The 23,534-nt window shown below is 35.8% G+C and overlaps 1 protein-coding gene across 1 annotated transcript in view; it reads left to right on the top strand.

The window, feature by feature from the left end:
* The first annotated feature begins 4,820 nt into the window (after positions 1-4,820).
* Positions 4,821-23,534, top strand: part of LOC144445338 (short transient receptor potential channel 7-like) — a 30,593-nt gene continuing 11,879 nt past the window's right edge. Inside the window, exons 1-4 of the mRNA XM_078134877.1 lie at positions 4,821-4,995; positions 16,139-16,266; positions 18,765-19,253; positions 20,020-20,401. Coding sequence (XP_077991003.1) covers positions 4,821-4,995; positions 16,139-16,266; positions 18,765-19,253; positions 20,020-20,401 — 1,174 coding nt within the window. The remainder of the gene's footprint in view (positions 4,996-16,138; positions 16,267-18,764; positions 19,254-20,019; positions 20,402-23,534) is intronic.

Raw genomic sequence — 23,534 nt, 5'->3', positions numbered from 1 at the left:
TGAAAATTATTCGAGCTAATAAATCTGCCATTTTGGAGATAATCATGTCCTTACCTGCGACATAGCTTGATCTTCAGTAACCAGAATAATAAGGCGTATTTTACAGACAGCAATTAAACCACCTGTGTGACCTCACTATTGAAATGTACAAACACAAACACAAACACATGGTTTTGATTGTCGATCTTAGATCAACCACACTGCAATAGGACTTGTTTGAAAAATTATTCTCACTGACATGTTTGTGAAATGATTTGAACACCATTTTGCCCCTCGATAGATTTTCATTATAATAGCTATGCTTACAATTGGCAGTTCATTTATAAATGCTGTTCCTGATTGATTCAATGATCGTTGCGAAAGTGGTTGTACGTACTTCATTGATATAAAAAATATTTAGGCGATAACGGAAATTTTACACACCGTATCATTATCAAATGCAGCAAAAATGCATGTACCCAAACTGCTCTTGTTTATAAATGTGCGATTTGATCAAGAAATTAATGTAAGATCAGATGACGTATTGTTTACACAGGTAGTATAATTAGAATTCCCTGTTTTCTTGATATAATTCAAAAGGGTTGATGATGTCATGTCTGAAAATTGCAAGTATTTTCTGAAGAGTCAAGTCATTCCATGAAACAAAATGGAGGAAAGGTCAGAACGAAACCTTCACATTAATACAAAAGATTATAGTTTTTGTGGGCAGACACATCTGACCTTTGACCCTGAACTAGACGTACTTGTCTGCAATATGAAAATTCGAACTCTTGTCTCCTTGGGAACGGATTTTTGACATTCATTCCTTGATAAGGATATATTCTTGAAAATTGGTTTAAAATGGACACATTCACCCAAATACCTCTGGAAAAGCACTGATTTTATTTCAATAATTCCTCTAGGAATGTGTTGGTACTGAAGAGGTTTATTGATGACGGGCTAATATTTGAATAGTGAAGTTCACAGTTGTCAACAAGTGTTTGTGAAATTTTAGACTTTCATTTATAAACTTGGGAATGTAAAGGGTACACTGTTTGAAAAGCCGTTACCTGTGCCTGTGTTAGTGATAATGTAAACAAAAAAAATTAAGGTAGCAACCCCCCCTCCCCCCCCCCGCCGATTTGAATATATCAGAATATAATTAGTAGTCTGAATGGTCAGACTATTTTGGAACTGTGCTCAGAGACTTTCTATTTACTCGTGAATGTGGTATTGATATGATTTTTGGAGAAGTTGGATTCTAAAATAGTGTAGGAATGGTGGCTATGTGCTTCTTTTTAGCGAAGTTAGGGAGCTATATCTGTGTTGATGACGTCACTTGTGTCCCCTGTTTATTTAGAGTACTGAGAAAGACAATCTCATAATTTTATAAAAAAAATGTTAATTACGATTTCACATTCCATTTATAGTTTGTCACACAATACCCTTTGTCTTCATCTCGAGGAATTTCATGTCATTTTAGAGAGATTTCCTGAATGTGAAATTTACAGTGCAGATTTTGTTATTAAACAGTCATACTGGCGAGAAGAACATTAATCTCAGGTATGGCGTTATAGCGCCCTCAACGCTGAATTGTAGTTTATATCTGTATAACCACTTTGAGAGGTAAAAACAAATTGCGCACCACCAAGTTCAGTAATTAGATATGCTGTATTGTAGCGTGTATAGAAAACTCTTGAAAATGAATGTATAGACATTACTAAATAAATCTGGCTTTTAAAAGGTAACATTGTATATATTTGTATTCATCAAAATGACATGGACGTTTTCCTAAGGTTAATTTCTATTTTGAAATGTTAGTTTAATAAATACACGGTCCACACACACTTATTGAGAAACAAAGGTAAGTAGACAGTGTGGGAGTTAGATATCATTCCCCAATGTGTTTCTTCATTCAGCCAATAAAAATACGAGTGACCTAAGGGGCTTTGTCAATATGAGTCGCTAGACGAGTAGTGACAAACCCTTACGTCACGTGTATTTTCCGGCTGAATGATATGATTATACAGCCACAACAATAATACATGAGAAATCGAGAAAAGTAACTGAAAAATAAAATCACATGAAACGTTTTTGACTCATATTTCTAGCACCGCAGAAACAGTGACGTAGACACGAGTTGTCGTGACGTAGAACGATCAGGGTATATAATCCATATTTAGAGACAATGCCTTGGCTTGTGCATGGTACTAAGATATGTAATAACGACATAATTTGTGACTCTTAAGTGAATTTCAGATCTATTGATAACCACGATGTTATATAAGATAGTTTCACTTTCATGACATATTTGCATTTCTTGAGAGATCTGTGTCAGTTGCTAGAGAAGAATCAATGTATCTTACGTATGTATGCATGCCCCCATGTATGTATGTATGTATGTATGTATACATGTATGTATGTATGTATGTATGTATGTATGTATGTATGTATGTATGTATGTATGTATGCATGCCCCTATGTATGTATGTATGTATGTATGTATGTATGTATGTGTGTGTGTGTATGTATGTATGTATGTATGTATGTATGTATGTGCGTATGTATGTATGTATGTATGTATGTATGTATGTATGTATGTATGTATGTATGTATGTATGTATGTGTGTGTGTGTGTATGTATGTATGTATGTATGTATGTATGTATGTATGTATGTATGTATGTATGTATGTATGAGTATGTGTGTACATGCATATATGTATTTATATGTGTCTTATATGCATTAACCATTTTTCCGTTGTGTATATATTTATGGGGGACGTGGCATAGTATTCAGCACCATATGTCAAATTCATCTAAAGAAAAAAATGCAACCAGAAAGTTAACAGGATTCGGCAATGAAATTACGCAGGCTGTTGAATAAGACTAGTTTTTTATGTCATTTGTCATATATAACTCAATAATGTATTTCGTCATAAATTTGTCATATTGATTGAAATCGTATAATACTACAAAATGCAAACAATTATTGTGTGATAGATAATATGAGTTGAACAAATATCAAGTGTGGATTTATGGAACTTAATAGAGAAACTGCACCACAAAAAAAAAATGAATTTTAAATCAAAATTTTAATATCACCCTGCCCTATGTCTCTTGATTGCTAAATCCACGGTGGTTTTGATAGACAAAACCTGATTATTACTAAAATGAAAATAGCATATATGTCAATAAATATAGCTGTACTAGACTTTTAAACATGACAGGTTAAAATGAAAGACAACAACAAATATACAAAAAGCGATTTCAAGCAGTTTTGTGGGCAAGTGAATTTCTCTTTTGCTTCTACTCTAGTCTCGGTCACCCAGACTCTTGCCGTTGAGGGCTCCACTCCAGCAGAGTCCTCAACGGCAAGAGTCTGGGTAACCGAAACTATTTCACTCTGGATGGGAGAGGTTGGTATTCATCATGGACAACACAAGGAAACGGAAAAATCTCTGGTCCGGTCAGAAATTTTGAACTACGTGTAACCAATATAGCCATATAGAATGTTTATCTGTGGTGACATTGATAGCAACAACTTACATGAACTTAGGGGATCAATCCATTCAAAAACCCCACTGCGCCTGCGCATGCATATACGTTTTGGTTCTAATTTCACAAAGTCTAGCATGGACAGGTGGACAGCCATGATAGTCTTCGACAAGTTATACAACATTAATCTTACAGCAGTCAACTGCACGACGGCTTTAATCAGAACGAACCACCTAGCTCTACCAAGGAGTTCAAACATTATGTGATATTAACCGTAACATAAATCCATAGGGACATTTTTAATTATTTCCTTTTGTGAAAATCCAAAAGTATTTGCAGAAAATGTTTGATCCAAATGGCGTATCATAAATGTAACTCTTACAATATCATAAATAATCAACAAATAGATTTCACAAACAACAAACAAACGATTATAAACCTTAATGCAATACAACGGCGGCGTAGAGTATTTCTAATGTTCTTGCGTTTGACTTTCACATTCCAATTCCATCTCAAGGATAGTTTATTATACATCTCCGTGAATATTTCGAGTCTTATATCTTTTACAAACACCAACATTTCCAAATATTGATATACTGCAAAAAAAAAAAATTATATCCACTCAGCAAATCTGGGAGCTATGGATACGGTCACAGTAAATTGCAGGGTTTTTGTCTTTAGGACCTGGTACTATATATGTGTGCTGTATGACGGAAAAGAAGAAGTAAGGGTTTGTCTGGAATCAGCTTAAGTAGTTTCGACAGAGTGATACATTTCATTACTATTGTTCATGTCTAATTTGCATAATTATTTCCATTCATGCATTCACTTATTCAATCTATATCTATGATGCAGAACATAAATAATTTCTTAAGTGTATCGCTGTATTAAAAATGAAGTAATCTGAGAGGACTAATATTGAAACTAGAGGCAAACGTGTACTCACCCACTATATGACCTTTCGCAAGTGCATCTTATAAAATTGTTAAGTACTAATTTTCGGTATTCACCTTCATGAATGTTTACATGCTCTCAAGATTGCTTTTGGCCATATTTTCTTATTTAGAAGACGGATATTTCGTTCCCATGTTGATAAGAAAAATTCGAGCAATGTCAATGTGTTAATTTGCAGCACTATATTATTTGTTGGATGTCCGTGTAACACCTGTGCTCCTCCTAATCAAGTATATCATATATGTTAATACTTCACTTTGCATATAACGTTACGTCACGGAACATCGAGCAAACCATTCTCGAGAGCCGATTGCGAGACAGTTCCGCAGTTAAGTTTAAAAGAGTGAGTAGCCGGCTGTACCGGTCTTTGTGTGGATGTTCTTCGTCGAAGATGGCTGGCAATAAACACAGACGAATGGTTGAACAGCTTTTCCTCGCAGCCACCGAGAAAGGGGACAAAAAGATGTTTCTGAATACGCTGGACCGATACCCAAATCTTGACATTAATTGTGTCAATGAAGAGGGATTGACTGCATTAGCTCTGGCGATACAGATTGGTAATACTGGTAAGTGATACGATGTCAAACCGTTTCTTTCCAGGTACAACAGGAGCATGTTCCAGATCTTAACGTTTTTTTTTCTTCTTGGTGTTACGTTTAAATTTGTTACTTTGTTTGTTATATCTAGTAATCATGCTATCAGAAACATTGCATCCACGTAATGAATTCTTTGCTATCAGAAATATTGCATCCACGTAATGAATTCTTTGATGAATCTAAAAATACATATTGCGATCGTAAAGAAATTACACATGCATAAACCTATCACTATATATGGAGATTGCATATTAGTTATTTCAAGGCAACAAAATACGTAAACACGATACTAGATGACACAAGTGTATGTAAGAATGTATTTACTTGATAAATTGATATCTGAAATTGGTCCATTTCGTCCTTAACTTTACACATTTAAAGAAATAGATAAAAAAACGGGCATGGTCATGGAGAACATGGGGGTCCTCCATTGATGGAGAGAGAGAGAGAGAGAGAGAGAGAGAGAGAGAGAGAGAGAGAGAGAGAGAGAGAGAGAGAGAGAGAGAGAGAGAGAGAGAGAGAGAGAGAGAGAGAGAGAGAGAGAGAGAGAGAGAGAGAGACAGACAGACAGACAGACAGACAGACAGACAGACAGACAGACAGACATATACAGAGATAGAGGGGGAGGGTGAACGACAACGACAGAAAGTGAGAATATATCTAAATTCATCATTGCATCCATCAATCATACAATATTCACAATCAAACAGTAAGTAACTTATGTATTACTTTTTAGTTTATAAAAGCAGTAATTTACCTTTGATATTTTGCTAAATATTGATTTTCCTCTTTACGACACTATTAGATGTCTTTTACACTAATCAGAGGAATTTTAAATTACAAGATATAAAGATCCATGGAAAGTGTCAGATATAAACACCTGTTGACTGAGACGTTGTTATTTCACTCTTCAACATCTTCATCTTATTTCAATTCTGATTACTGTTTTATTCTCGACAGCAAGCATGTCTTTTTTGTGGTGTTTGATCAATATCAGATTTCAAAACACTGTTTAGTCTTATAATATAAGCACATGCCAACGATTTCATAAGATCACATCACTTAGCATCATCTAAAATCCAAACTCAACTCATCTCATCCATTTACAGCACTATACAATAGAACGCTACGCTACGCAACGCATCACATCACGTCACATCACATCCCATCCCATCATATCACATCACATCGCACTTAGCATCACCTAAAACCTCATCACATCACATCATATCACATCACATCACATCACATCACGTCACGTCACGTCACGTCACATCCCATCCCTCTCATCCCATCCCATCCCATCCCATCACATCACATCACACTTAGCATCACCTAAAACATCATCACATCACATCACATCACATCACAACATATCACGTCACATCACATCACATCACACCACATCACATCACATCACATCACATCACATCACATCACATCACATCACGTCACATCAAAATAAGTATTACGTTTGGTTATCACATTACAAAGTTGAAGTACTGTAAAATGATTTATTCATAACTCGAAATACCAAGCCTGGACATAAAATAATGATAACATTATTCATAATTAGTTCACAAGGGACCAAAAAATAGCATGATGATAAATTATGCTCTAATATTAAATAGGAAATGAATTTTCAATCAAAATTCTTGATTGTTTTAAATAATATGCATGGTGTCTGAGTATTTGAGAAGTGTCTATGTTTGCACCACCTTGGCACCATGATTATTCTTCCATAAATTTGGTTTGCCAATAACCCTTTAGGAATATTTCCATCACACAGAAAATGCCGAAACTATTCTTCGACAGCTGCAGGCAGAGAAACAGTTTTAGTTATAATCATAACACATCTATAACCTGGCAACAAGTTATGATGAATGCAGATGGGTATTATTTGAGGTCAATACTTTGAATTGTTAATGATTGTATGATTGAATGACTTGTGTGATATTTTCACCAATAATTTGTAAGACTGTACACACACACACACACACACACACACACACACACACACACACACACACTGACTCAGACACACACACATTACTGCTGTTGTCACAATTGCGATAATAAACATACATACATACATACATACATACATACATACATACATACATACATACATATATACATACATACATACATACATACATATATACACATAATATATATATATATATTATATTCCGAGAATTTCCAATACGCAATATTACAATTATATCAGGCTTACATGCGCATCACTAATTACAATGTGCCATTAATACGAGACTCCATTAATACAGGAATAAATCGAGATATTAACACACCTGTTAGATGACGTTATACCTCATTAATTATAGTTAAAATCATATTCAATAACAGTTTAGCACATATAAGTATCGCATCAGGAATTCCCATAAACATGCCTTTCATTATCATTATTACCGCGGGCAAATAATAAATTATGGTTAACGTGTCGTGGCTAAATTTACCTCATGGAGGAAGGGATTGTTTATTTCTTATTTAGCATTTCAGAGTGGGCCGTGGAATCATATTGAGTTTATTATTATAATAGTTGTGTTTAAGTTACATCATCATCATCATTATTATCAAATAACACGGCGTGAGCCAAGTTGTATATGTTATGCAGTGAAAACAGTAGCTAAGGATTAGTCTGTAATGAACATTCTATCCCCCACATTTTATTACACTATTAAAGGGATGTAATTTGATGCAAATTCCATAACTTCACATTTAAGATTACAATTGCATAACTTCACATTTAACATTGCAATCGCGTACGAACGCAATCAGTCATTTTATTCGAACCGTCACCCGGTTATCTATTATCACCGCACCTTTGGGGAACTACTTGTCTGATGATGAACGTACATGAAAGTGCTCATTCACATAGCAAACCATTCCTAAAGCGACGGTTTTATACGATGAAATACGTTATCGTTATTTCCGTGGTGCCTTGGGATACAGCAACGATAGGAATAAATTATTTTCGAACACAATGCATTTCTAGAATGAATTTCTCATTTTTTTACGTCGGTGAAATCAAACAGGTCAAACTATGAATAGATATGTCACCTGTTCAAGGCGAGGTTGATTATTGCTCGTTTTCCTCCAGGATGCGAGATACTGTAATTAGAATACATTTATCTCTATATGCAATTGCTTCCGCAACTCTCAATGATGAATAACACAATTTTCCTATATAACCATATAATAATATTATACCCAAGAGGGTTGATGTACACGAAATGAAAGTATCGTTCTCGTAAATCTGCTTGGGACAAACCATTTGTCTTCTGTTTCCTTTTAAAATTAAACTTTTAAACCATCGTACTTGCTCGGCAAATGTCTCAGGTGTCTATATTCGTGACAGAAACTGCATTTCTCATTTAAATACTGTAGTTCAGAAGATGACATTTTTATTTTTGGTGGAGAGGGGGGGCTCGAGCTCGAGGGTTACCATGGCTTGTCGGTGGCCTAGCTGTTAGCTCATGTGTCTGCAGCCCGGGTTGGAACTAGCTCAGAGTCGGCTTGGCTTATTCGAAAAATCCCAGTCCTGTATGAGAGAAGGGTAGGAATCGATGCGACGTCCATCCCGAAGAAAGGGCTAATTACTCCCTATGTCCGTCTGCATTAACACTAAGGCACTTGTGCGCTGCACTCGTGGTGGTGATGACAGTATTTTGATTTCCGAAATAAAGTTATATTATCCAAGCAATATAATAAACTTAAAATCGAATTACGTCGACAAAATAGACAATGACAAAACCATATAAAACACCTGAAAATGTTTATAAACAATCAAAATAATAAACTAACTTTTAGAGATTGTCATGTATTGTTTGTAGCATTGTGTAAGGGTATATACACCACATGATTATCAAGTGTGCAGAAACGGCTCTAACGATAAGTTACAGAGATTACACTACACTCATGATCGCAATTCTTACATTAATCTAAAACAATAACATAGGGATTAACTCTGAATATTACATTTTTCTTACTAAATCCCAGTCTGCTAATTTAACTCAAACGATCCTGCCCACATTGCCGACGCATTTCCTTCATCCCCTTACCCACTCCGATCAGCTGACAAACAAATTTTGCCTCCCTTCTCACCGATTCGGTATAAAAGATCTCAGTCTACTGATATATAGTCTATGAACAGCTTCATGAAGGAACAGCTTCATTTGTAACACCTGCAAGCAGCGGTACAAGTCATGAAAACAAGTGTATCCACATGCTCGCAACAAAAAAAACCCGTATATTTTGTAGATTGGAACCCTATGAATAAAAAAGGTTGAATCAACACCAAGTGATTGAGTCCATTATGCGTTTCTGCTACATGTATCATCAAGAAGAATTCGAAATAGATGATAGCACATTATTCATACACGTACACATCAGACACACAACTCTCCTGTGTACCATTGATACTTGCCATCCAGCCTCCAAGGGTAATTGCTTTTTTGCTATATCATCTGATTTCCTAAGACCCATTATCCTGCTCAACACTTTGTTTCAATATTGATTTTCATTAATTACATGGATGCGTGTGTTGATGCCTTGCAAATTTGTTTGCTGTAATGAGATCCTGCATCACCTTAGCTTTAATAAGTACTTTATTCAGGTCAAAAGAAAATGAATCAGAATGAATATCATTAAAAAGGGTAAGCATTTTTGCATAATTAGGGTTTTGAGTTGCAAGCACTACCCATTGATGCTATTCTCCACTCCAATGTGCTAAGTGTAATTAAAACCGATTACGTGGTTTCATGATCAGACTTACGTTATTTGTTTCCAGAACGTAATAGCGTTAAATCTACAGACATCATTTCCAGGGCATGCCGTATTTCTCTCGCCCATACTCATTTACATTCTTTTTTGTTTCTATTAAAGAGTTGCACACTCACAAATTTGTAATTTCACCACTTATATTTTTTTGAAAATTTGCAGCAGGTTTCCACCAAAAGCAGTCACAGTTCTTCAGGGGTTCTCCACGTCTAGTAGCAAGAGTATATGATTTGTTAATCCTGGGAGGAGTTAATGGTATGACACCCTGGGGAAGGGGAAACTGGGAACAAGTATTTGATCGTTTTGAGCAACTGTCAGGTTCTTACTGCCTAATTACAACAATCATACACCCTGAAACAAAAGGTCGCCTGGCTCGACAAAAATCTCACTAACATTGCTACAGTTTTTTGTATGGCTAGACTAATATTTATTTGATGTTGTAATTCTTCTTGTCTGGCTCGGCGAAAATCTACTTCGTATTTCAACATGTTATCGTCTGGCACGACAAGAACTGATTTACAATTGTTACGTTTTAATCAATTGTATGGCTCAAAAATATTTAAGAACGCGCCAACCTTAGGATTACCAGGGACGTATAAATATGACGATGATCTCCTAAGATAATGGTAGCTCATTCTAAGAAAGTGTAACAATATTGGTAAGGATATACATTTGTCACGCCAGACGATTGACGAAACGCTGTCGGTAAGATTTTTTGTCTAACAAGACGATAAAATGTAGCAATGCTAATAAGATTTTTGTCGAGCCAGACGACGTTTTGATTCAGAGTTTATGATTATCGTTGTATATGATGCATACGGAAAGAATACATTGTCTATGAAAAGACATCAAAGGTGTACAATTATAAAAAAATATGAATTACGTATATGCATGTATCTTTATTAATCAGTCGTCATATACAACAGCTGCAGGTGTCTGGTGAAAAGTCATAAAGGGGATAACTGCACACTAACATTATAGTTTTATAGAGAGCCAAGGGTCTCGTCATCCATGTACACAGGAGATGAAAAACACAGCAGGTGGAATTATCAGGCAAACAGTACAAACAAATTCTTTTTTTTCTTTTTTTTTCAAAATTCTTAGGATGTGAGACATACCACCCTGTCATACACATTATCCTTGTCGGCTGCATCACAATCAGTGCTTCATTTATGTTGCACCATGAAACCAAAAATGGAAAGTGTCGTATCAGGTTTAAAAATACTCATCCTAAGAGATTCAGGAAATAAGTAAATAAATAAGCCTTAACTATTCTCTTTAGCATAAAGACTTTATTATGTATACAAAATGTATATACTTTGTGCTTCTAACACTACATATTACAGACACTACAAATCACTACATCTCACCAGAGTAGGGGGCACACATACTAGATTACAGTTTCTATTACAGTAATACATAGTTTATATAGTTCTCTAACATACCAAAGCGACCTTACCACATAGCTGCCATTACAGCACAATTACACCATCGTTACAGACACCACCATGTTGGTGTGACATGCGAAACTGAGCTTTAGGATCACTCGATGGTATCCTATATCTCTCCAAACTTCATAACTTCTTTTGTTCCATTACCTGACAGTATTAATGTATACAAATCTGATGCCAAACTTTATCTGTGATATCAAAAATACAATTGTAGTATAAACATAAAATTATTACATCCTTATTCGTTTGAATTATGTCTATAATGCTCATCTACTAATATTTGTATCGAACACTGTTCCCTCTAGCGAGACACTTATATTCAAATGAATATATATATATATATATATATATATATATATATATATATATATATATATATATATATATATATATATATCAGCGATAAAAAATGATTATATCTAGATTATTAAAATCCACAAATGTTGAGTATATCAACACACTACACGAAAAGTCGAATTAACCCATATTTACCCAACCGTTACCCTATATGTGACCCACCCAACCATCATCTATGTCCATGTACGAGATGCAGTACCACCTTTGACTGTGTACAGCCCCAAGGGGAGATATCATCGGGGTTTAATTAAGTCAAAGGTGGAACTTGTCCCATACTCACAGTATTTACACATCCTCTATCTGCTCAAAGCTTTAACTCGGGTGGTAAAACAATCAAATATGACTTTTCGTATATTGACATAAACGTTCAAGAAGATCATGTTTTCGGTCTTATATTGGCTGAACATGTGTTATAGTGTACCAAAGAGTTCGAACCTATTCTTGAAGAAACTGTCATGTAGAAATATAGCTATATTATTAGAAAAGAAAGGTGATTGAAATAAAGTTTCTTAGTTTTGTAAAAATAAGAAAAAATAAGACTTTAAAACATTTTCCTAGCTCCCTGTAAGTTTGCCTCAGTTACACGTGTAACTGATGTTTATAAACAGGAATGGTATAGTGAAATATGCACAAAAGACAGACTCAAAACATATCGTAATTTCAAAAGTATGCTGGAGCCAGAGAAATACTTGATGGAGATTACAGATTTAAAGTATAGACATGCGTTAGCCAGATTGAGATGTTCATGTCTCGGTTTAAGAGTTCAAGAGGGTATTTATACTGGTGTTGACATTGATAACAGAATCTGTGAAATTTGTACACAGGGTATAGAGGATGAATACCGTGTCATATTTGTATGTCCACTGTATCAGAACTTGAGATATCTTTTACCACAGTATTACTATATTTTTCCTACAGAAGATAAATTTTGTACATTAATGAGGTCAGAGTCACAAACAGTTTTACAAAATCTCGGTAAATTTGTGTTTAAAGCCATTAACTTGAGAAAAGAATATTTTCTGTAAAATTGTTTCAATGAGTGTATAGAACGTTTACTTTCTTCTTTTTTGTTGTTTATCCTGTTCATATTTTTATATTGTTAAAATTGCATTATGTATTGTGTCATATTGGCCGGTGGCCTTAAGACAATAAATACTACTGTAAGTTTGCCTGTGTCATTTAAGAATTGTGTGGCAACAGGTTACTGTCTTTCAGCAGCAAATGACAATACAATTCATGTAACGTATCGCATGAACAGTTATAATACCAGGGTGGGTAATGGCATTATATAAACATTATGTAAACACGTAATTTAAATGATATAACTTTCAATTTGTTATGGTAAATTTTGCCTTGAAAAATACCCCAATCTGTATGTATTACCTCTCTGCTATAGTTACAGTCGTTTAAAGAATGATGGTATACTGTGTACATTGGTTTTATGTCTGTACGTAAAACGATAGATGAACAGAGCATGCTAGCAGCTACTTGTCTGTGAACAAAACATACTGGATGATGACTAAAAAGTTATCACATGTACACGCTTTAAAAACATGATCATGGTATTATTTATAGAGGCTGTTTTAACGGAAATATTATACAGGGTTTACGACACATCAGAAATCCCTAATGAACCTTTTGAAATATGGGTTTAAACATTATGTCTGGAGAAATTATAATAAAGTGTATGTACAGAGATATATCTTATTATCGAATGTTATGGAAATATATAGTTGACATATACCAACTTGCACCTGGACCTTTTCCAGTACAACATTTTAATGCTTGGATGCAGATAAGGAGATGTAGTAATGTCTGTAGTAAGAGAGATTGAAGTTTATCTTGTGTCTGTCTGTCTGTCTGTCTGTCTGTCTGTCTGTCTGTCTGTCTGTCTGTCTGTCTGTCTGTCTGTCTGTCTGTCTGTCTGTCTGTCTGCCTCTCTGTCTCTCTGTCACGACCTTTAGGTCATGGGTATTAGGTCACGACCTTTACGTCACGAGTATTAGGTCACGACCCTTAGGTCACGAGTATTAGGTCACAACCTTTAGGTCACGAGTATTTTCCAGATGAATGGAGATATATTGGAGGATAACATAATTATACCAGCGTCAGTAATATCAGCTAGAAAATCGGGGATTAATGGCAATTTTGAACGTTTTGTCTCATTATGAACACAGCAGAACAATTACGGTGATGCACATATAGACGGTGTTGTCGTGAAATAGAACAACCAAAGTATATATTCCATATTTTTGGCTTAAGCATGGTATGAATAGCCGTATGCTATATGCTTGCATGTCACATGCTCGACATTTAGGGAAGTCTTTATAACTTCAAACTGACTTCGGGTGTAAGATTTTCGAGGTTGTACATAATCTAGATCTTCGATGACAGTTGTCCGTGAGGGGGTGTTAGGTATACGTAGGGGATAATTTTCCTAAGCTACTCTCTACAACTTGTAAATGTTTGGCTGGTGGGGGAGGGGACAATGTTTTCTTGGGGACAACTCTCAGGGGATATTTGTCCTGAAACAGAATAGATCGTTAAATTCCTTGAAAAAGTTATACTTATACTTCTACTTTGTTCACAACTTGTAGAATTAGATTTTATTACCCAATATTTTTCTTTGTTCAGCCAAGGAAAATATGAGTGACGTAAGGGGTCTTTTTCACTAAGAGTCACTAGACGAGTAGTAACAAACCCTTAGGTCAAGAGTATGTCACGGTTGAATGAAGAAAATCAATGAAGAATATCAAAATTATACCAGTGGCATTCATATCATCAAGAAACATCGGGGAAGGTCAGGACATTATACTGAACGTCATGACACATATTTCGAACACAGCAGAACCAATGACGTAGACGCGCTTTGTTGTGACGTAGATCGACCAGAGTATATATATTCCATATTTTTTGGTATAAAACTTGACATACACACTGACCTGCAGTCTACTATTACTAAGTCAATCTAACTCTGAATAATCAAGGTAATTAAACTACGAACAAACTGGGATCAGCTGCACAACTGATATTATTAAATTAAGATGAACTACGGCAGAAGAACTGAAAGAAGCATTAATATTTCAATATGTATTGGTCAAAATCCCTACAGACACATTCTTAATTTTTTTGAAAACGAAACACGGTGCATTTTCTTAGCCTAATATGACGAAATATGAAAAAAAAGTTCTTAGAGAGAGTAAAAATTATTTTTTTTGTGTTAAAAAAATGATTTCCCATTTTCCCATTAACTGTGATGATTGCACGGGATAAAAAATAATCAAATGACTTCTTGCTAATGCGCATGCGTGATTTAATATTTTAAAAAAATTACAAATGTCGCATTCTATATCAAAACGCTTCTTTGATATAATCCATGTCGTCCTTACAAAATATTATGAACTTTAGTAAATTTATGTAAATTAAGACCGACAAAATTATGTCGTGTATAGTCTAGAATGCGTATAGTAACAAATTCACGACGAGCGCGAATTTGCATGTGCTGCCCTTGATGTCTAAATTGACAACTAAACGAACCGTTCGATCTTGAACATGAGAAATCTGTTATCGTCTCCTGGGAGTGTCTAACATTGACATTAGAGTCCAAAGTCATTAAACACCCAATCTAAATGATTAAATTATTTAAAGTAATTAATGTCATTGACATTGAGCTTTCAAGAAAGTAATCATACATAAACGCTTCTAACACAAGAGAGTGTGCTAAATATGTAATACGTTGAATTAAAAAGTGGGTCAAAATGTAACCATGATTAATTATTTCTGACGGTTTAAGACTACGGGGATTATTTGAAGAATGGATGACAGACTCAATGGATATAGATGTACGTTGTTTTTAAGTGATGAATTATCTTTCATGTAACTAATTTATCAATCACCTAGGAAAGCTCAATTATTGGTATGCTCTGCATGCCACCTTGAACATAAGTGATCTCGCATAATCAAACAGGAGACTTATGCATTCGTTGTGAATTGAAAGCGAGGCTGTTGACCTCTCATGGTTTTTTCTAATGTAAGATGAAAACGTTTAGAATTAGCGTCTGAAGTAATACAGTAATTACAAGATGTTAAATTACCTGAGTATAAGGAAAATGACTCTGGGTCGACATAATTGGCCTGATTTAAAAAAGATCCCTGTGGTATTTTTTCAAAAGAATATCATAAAGAAAATATTTCATTATGAAACAAAAACAAAAAACAAAGACAAAAACAAAAACAAAAAATCCCCCAAAAAACGCAACATTACAAACCTTACCCCTCTCAAAATAGTGACGGTAAATGTGAGCATATGCTATAAATTATGTATTAAACTTCATTCATGGTTGTTCACTTGCTAGGACTACTTAAACTGGGTTGAAACGGTGGAAAAGTCATTTGCTTAATCGACACAACTTTTGTTTATTGAATGTACTGGGCCTTGTGTCCTTATGACAAAAATTGAAACTATTTATGTGATATTGTATAATATAAGTTATTTTGTTTTTCAGACATCGTACAGATCTTACTGGATCACGATGCCGATATTGGTGACGCCTTGTTGAGGGCAGTTGATGTACAGATCATGAAAACAGTCACCATGTTGTTGGACGATATCCAGAAACGAGGACTGATGAATGTGAGTACTGCTGGTAAAAGAATCTATCTAGAAAGTTGGTCGATTGCAAACTTAATTTGTCTATGACTATTACATTATGATTGTAGTATACGGCAGCATGGTGTAATGACTACGATCTTTGGTCCTATCACGACCAATGCGCGTACTTATGATGAAGTTGTTGTTGTTATTTTTGTTGTTGTTGATGATGATGATGATGATGATGATGATGAAGGTTATGATGATGATGAAGGTGATGATGATGATGATTATGATGATGACGGTGGTGGTGGTGGTGGTGATGATGACGGCGACGACGGTGGTGACAATGATGACGACGACGACAGCGATGATGATGGTAGTGTTGTTGTTGTTGTTGTTGTTGTTATTATTATTATTATTATTATTATTATTATTATTATTATTATTATTATTATTATTATTATTATTATTATTATTATTATTGTTGTTGTTGTTGTTGTTGTTGTTGTTGTTGGTGGTGGTGGTGGTGGTGGTGGTGATGGTAATCGTAGTGGTCTTGCTGGAACTGAAGAAAAAATTTCCAATATGTTAATGTTTAATATGTTAGAATTTCTAACATATTTTGCCCTTAAGTCAACTTCCCTTAAATTGAAAAAATTGAAGAAAATTAATGAGAGTCATCATCTTGGGGATTAAATATTTTACTTGTCAAATTTGATATGACGTTTTCAAACACATTCTATTTGTAATACATAATATTTGTAATATTATTTTCCATTATTACTTATACTTACATCAATTTTTTTCACAATTGACAGTATTAATGCTACACTAGACACTTGACCCCGTCCAAAAAACCTCAAGGTTCAGATGGGAACATTCTTTGGTAGTTTTTCATCATTCTTAATTTCGTTTCAAAATCTAAATTATCACAAAAGTAAAGAAATAACATTAAGTAAACGATACAAAAATAATTCTTGAAAAGGGAAACGGCAATACGTGGCTATAATACAGTATAGTTTGGAGTTCTCAGGATTGAAATTTAGTGAACAACAAGAACAATTTCTAATCATAAATGAAACCATATATCACATCATAGAGTGGACATTTCCGTGTGACTAACCGCAATTGGCTAAAGTGTGTGTTTGTGTGGGGGGGGGGGATTACTACTGGTGATATTCATGACATGAAAGTAACTCGGTACCACCTATACAGTCTCTGTTCTTACAGTTTGCCGTGATCTACAAAGGAGTCAATGAAACATGAATTTATAATGCGTAAGGAATTATCAATTGTATTCATCGATCTACTCTCTATGCCCCATCAATTATACATATCACCAACTTAACATTTATTAAATCCATACATCATATCCAACTGCAGCTGTCTTTTCCCATGTTGCCCTGCTTCTCGTTTACAACTCGGCAATTTTTGCAGACACCCCTGTTATGCAAGATTTTACGGCCACGCAAAATTTCATATATTATTTGAGAACTTGCAGAATAAATACAATTATACTGAAGAAAATATGTTCGATCTCCTTGTGTATAGAAATGACCCCCCCCCCCCCCACTACGCTCTTCGATTTCTTTGTAAAGTCTACCTTGAAAAATTATCGCTCGAGGCAAACATTTTTGTTCAATGGTTGTATACAAACTTCCATGCGCTCTCTCTCTCTCTCTCTCTCTCTCTCTCTCTCTCTCTCTCTCTCTCTCTCTCTCTCTCTCTCTCTCTCTCTCTCTCTCTCTCTCTCTCTCTCTCTCTCTCTCTCTCTCTCTCTCTCTCTCTCTCTCTCTCTCTCTCTCTCTCTCTCTCTCTCTCTCTCTCTCTCTCTCTCTCTCACTCTCTCTCTCTCTCTCTCTCTCTCTACAATGAATGGAGTTGTTTTCAAAGCAGTATTTATGAAATAAATGGCTGTTCCGTTTCTACTGTACTGTGGCGAAATGAAACTATCAATTGTGCGAAGGGTATAGGTACAATGCAGAATAAATACAATTATACTGAAGAAAATATGTTCGATCTCCTTGTGTATAGAAATGACCCCCCCCCCCCCACTACGCTCTTCGATTTCTTTGTAAAGTCTACCTTGAAAAATTATCGCTCGAGGCAAACATTTTTGTTCAATGGTTGTATACAAACTTCCATGCGCTCTCTCTCTCTCTCTCTCTCTCTCTCTCTCTCTCTCTCTCTCTCTCTCTCTCTCTCTCTCTCTCTCTCTCTCTCTCTCTCTCTCTCTCTCTCTCTCTCTCTCTCACTCTCTCTCTCTCTCTCTCTCTCTCTCTCTCTCTCTCTCTCACTCTCTCTCTCTCTCTCTCTCTCTACAATGAATGGAGTTGTTTTCAAAGCAGTATTTATGAAATAAATGGCTGTTCCGTTTCTACTGTACTGTGGCGAAATGAAACTATCAATTGTGCGAAGGGTATAGGTACAATGCGAATGGTATAACTGTAACAGTTCGTCGAGAAAGGATCGTAAACTACAGTGTTATTGTGCGTTTAAAAAATTTCACTTTCTATCTTCCATATTTACTACTTTAGGAATATTTATCTTGTCATTCACTCAATGGTGATCTACATCCAGACATTACACCAATCATATTGGCAGCTCATCATAACAATTATGACATCATCAAATTGCTCCTTGACCTCGGTGCCAAAATAGACGACCCTGAGTACTACGCCTTCAAAACGGAGCAGTTCACGCTGCAGCACTCCCTCGGACTCATCAACGTGTACCGTGCCCTTGCGAGTCAGGCCTACATCGCCCTAACAAGCACAGACCCAATAAACACCGCGTTTGAATTGAATCAAAAGTTACAGCAACTTAGTTTGAGGGACTACGAGTTTAGAATGCAGTATGAGGAGTTGGCCGATCAGTGTGGACAGTTCGCAGCAGATTTACTCGGACAAGTACGGGATTCCGAAGAACAGGCAATTATACTGAATCATGATCCGGATAGGGTAGCTTCAAATGGACAAGACGAACCGTATAAAGTGAGAAAAGCCATCAAGTTTCACCAAAAGAAGGTGAGTTTTGTCTCGTCACAAAGGCGCGCCCCCAACGTTCATATTGCATGTATGTGTTCTCTTTGACCGTAGGTTTTATGCACGCTTGTGCAAACGTGGAATTAAAACTTTAGAGTATGACATGACAAAGATTTCTTGCATCACATAGTATACATGGAATTCCCAAACAATGTAGCATTGTTGTTTGAAAGGGTCTACTTGAATATTCACAAAATTAAACTAGACTGAAGCTTTGGAGTAAAATAATTATTGTCTCCGGTTATAGTAGGCTGCAAAGTTATATCTAAAAAAAATGTATTTCATGAAACAATTATGAACAGTCTTTCAAGGAATGTTACAGAGAAATGTTGATGTTGATATTTGATTTGGTGTTGTGTTGTGTTGTGTTGTGTTGTGTTGTGTTGTGTTGTGTTGTGTTGTGTTGTGTTGTGTTGTGTGGTGTCAGTGGCGTGGCGCGGCGTACGTGGCGCTGTTGTGTTGTGTTGTGTTGTGTTGTGTTGTGTTGTGTTGTGTTGTGTTGTGTTGTGTTGTGTTGTGTTGTGTGTTGTGTTGTGTTGTGTTGTGTTGTGTTGCCGTGTGGTGCGGTGTGGTGTGGTGTGGTGTGGTGTGGTGTGTTCATGTAGTATATTTGTGAATGTTTATATATAATTTGTTGGCTTGTTTTCTATCGTAAATATATCAATTTAGCCTTGGTTATCCGTGTTATTGGATACGCCCCTCCCCTCCAAGTATCGATGGTCAATGCTAGTTTTCTATTAAATTACAGTTCGTCGCACATCCACATTGTCAACAACGACTAATCGAGAGATGGTATAAGGGCCTTCCAGATTGGCGGGAACAGGGAAAGATGAAAAAGCTCTTCTGTGTGTCACTAATAGGAATTTTCTATCCGTTCCTGTGTTTGGCCTACATTTTTGTACCGACAACAAAGATATCTGATTTTATGAAAATACCATACATCCGTTTTCTCTGTCATACTGCGTCATCAATATGGTTCTTAGTTTTATTGGGATTGCAAGCAGTCGATTGGGACGGCGGTGAAGACTCCGAAAACATCGAGTCAGCAAAATGGGCCTACCTGGTACAACAACAGCAACGAGTGAGGGCGCCCTCATCGACGGAACTTCTAATCATAGCATGGATTGTTGGTAAGTTTTTATCTATAATTCAATTAATTGATGACAATCTTGTTTACCCAACATATACATATGCTTATTTGAATAGAGATACAATCTATGATTTGCAATTTTTGTATCAAGTCGGTTTTCATGTACATAGGTGTGTTGCCGTCGCAAACAGTGTTCTGTATAAAATATCGTCTAGTCTTATTTTGGCGACCTTTGATTACTGAGTCGTGTCCTATCTAATCACGCCATATATCGTCTGACAATGATGGTAGCTACCTACCCTGGGCGCGCCAGGTTAGTAACCAGGGACACTATTATTCTAGTTGATTATCTAGATCCTTGACAACGGCTTACATAATCTCTCAGTTTCCGCTATCGTCTTGCCAATATTGTTTTTCTATTGATATAACTAACATTTTGGCCACCCCAAAGCAAACAAACAAACAAACAAACGTACAAATATCAAGCAAACAATGACTGCAGATTTGAATCCACAGGCTTTGGACTGTATGACCTGTCAGTACAGTGTACATAGAGCCTCACTGAGACCACTAACGAGTGGTCCGAGATAGTCTAGCTATCTGCTAGACCTCGGATGTTCTTCCGATACAATACGACGCACGACCGAACATCGCTATCGAGGATGGAACATCCAAGCAAGCTGTCACTGCGAACTTCGTTTGCTTATAGTATCGAAAGAAAGCCCGAACGTCTAGCAGCAAGACAACTGAGGTCTGGGATATAGCGCACGGAATTAAACAAATTTGCGATCAATGGCGCCATCAACGACGGATCTTTTAGTGTATGTGCTTTCTTCTTTTAAAACCTTTGAAGGATACAATTTGTAGAGAGCGTGTATCATGTGTAACATAGGGCGATATATATTGAACAATAGAAGATTTGTTAAATTATATAATGAGCATAATTCTATATTGTTTACATACGATAGTATAGTTATGTAATTATTGTGTAGATTCTCCGTGACCTTTCCGTCCCAATTTTCCCTTACATATCGATAACAATGTTGCTGTAATTATTTCCTGATGAAATGTCTCTCATGGATGAGCAATAGGTAAAACTGCACTTTCAAAAAGCCCGAGTGGAGAAATACCTTCATTCACTGGTCCCTGTTTATTCGAAAAAAAATCCATCCATTTATGAGTTTATCGTGACGTGGTACTAGCTAGTACCTGGCCGGTCTGATCCGCAAGGCAAATGTACACGAGGCGTCTATTAACTTTGTCCACGTTTCCCTGGGACTATGTATACACACCTCGCTCTCCCCCTCCCTAAATAACGTTCACACGTTCATGAAAACGCCAATGCCAAGTTTAGTTGGAGATACTGTACATAATAGTAACATACTGAAGTTGTCAGGACTAGTACTGTCTGTGGTTTCCTAATAACAGACTTTTAAGTTGATATTTTTATTAGTAATGTGAGAGTATTTGGCGATATAAGTAAGGAGTTAGTAATGGATCACTCTTGTATATTAACTGTACATGAAGCGACCAGAACAAATTTGTTTTGAATTATTGTCACGTTAGGTAAAACAATATTTGGTTCTGGTAACCCGACCCAACCTGTATTTTTTTTACTTCCCAACCCAGACTTTCGTTTAGGTAACCCCCCACCCCAAAAAAAAAAATAAAAAAAAAATAAAATAAAAATATCGAATGATAATCGTAAAATTTGCAGACACGCGAGAAATGGTGAGATCCTTGAAGATGATATCTCCTCGTGGCAGTGTCCAATAACACAAAGACCATATAGAAGAGCTCTAGATAAACATATTAAAACATAACCTGAACCAGGCCAAAAAAGAGTTTTAAAAAATTCATATATACCCACCGGTACCCTATTTTGAAAGTAGGCGTTATTTGAAACACACAATTTGTTTTATTTGGCCTTACCATCACGTATGTTTTTGAAGTATATATATATGTAGATGTTTTGAACTTGGGCCGCATCCCCATCAGAAAATGTGGCACCCAAATCACTATATAGCACGATTACATCAGAGTCAATTTTGATTTTTGGCAAAGTTCAAGATTTAATTTTAAGAAACATGTCAATAATCTAAGTACATACCCGTTGTTAAGGATGTTAAGTCACACCCACCATGTCAATATTGCCATTTTTTCTGATGTAGTTAAGGTATTTCTAAAGCATGAAGAGGTTCTCAATGTTATCAACCTCATAATTAGGGAATTTTCAAATGAGAAGTCGACCCATGTTCATTAGTGACTTTTTCGTGAAAGATGACGAATTTGGGTGATGACACGTATCCATGGCCTTTCTTCTATGGGTTGAGTAATCCCTGGACCTTGTCACTAATTTTAGTATATTATATAATCAGAAATATGTACCTATACATTATGTACACTTATTTTAATCCCCAGTGTTTAGCTAATAGTTAACAGAAACATCAACAAATAATTGACACATATACACCATGTAAACTGAAATTCAACTCACCAAATATTCGCAGAATTCTCTAATCATTGTTACGTACTCAGTTATGTAGAATTAATATGGGTGTTAACTTTTCGGGCATAATTCTTTGCTATGCGCTAAATTCTTCACACCCGTAATACCAAAAGTTAAAAAAAATTCTGATCATATCGAAGAAGATTCATGTCCGAAACATTAGCTACTTCATCACGCCTCTACCTTTGAATTCCTGTTTGAGCGAAACCCTGGTTGAAATTGCCAAATTTCATTTCAGATTGAATGATCATGATTTGACGATTCTGATGAATGTAGATGATCCCCGGTACAAATAAAATACAATTTGCTTGATTCCATTTTTTCATTGCGTATGATCTCCAGTTGTAAATATATATTAGTGGAATGATAGTTACGTCACTCTTACCTTATCAGGCCTAAAAAGATAAATTGTGTGGTACCGAATGCAGCCAATTTTAGAATAGGTGGGGTAGGTAGATTTTTTTTCATGTGTGAGTGTCTAGTTCAGGTAGTTAGGTTTTCCGTTGTTTTGCATATGGTCTCTGTGTTATTGATTTTGGAAGAATAGTTTTATAATATTGTCGTTTGTAAGTTGATGTCAGTTACTGCATCCATTATTTATCACGAGATTTCACACTTTTCGCGATTTCAGTTTCTCTTGAGTAGTACGTAAAAAAAGTTTAGG

The sequence above is a fragment of the Glandiceps talaboti genome, chromosome 14 (genome assembly GCF_964340395.1).
Source record: "Glandiceps talaboti chromosome 14, keGlaTala1.1, whole genome shotgun sequence".
Classification (NCBI taxonomy): Eukaryota; Metazoa; Hemichordata; class Enteropneusta; family Spengelidae; genus Glandiceps; species Glandiceps talaboti.
This window is presented reverse-complemented; position numbering and strand designations above follow the sequence as displayed.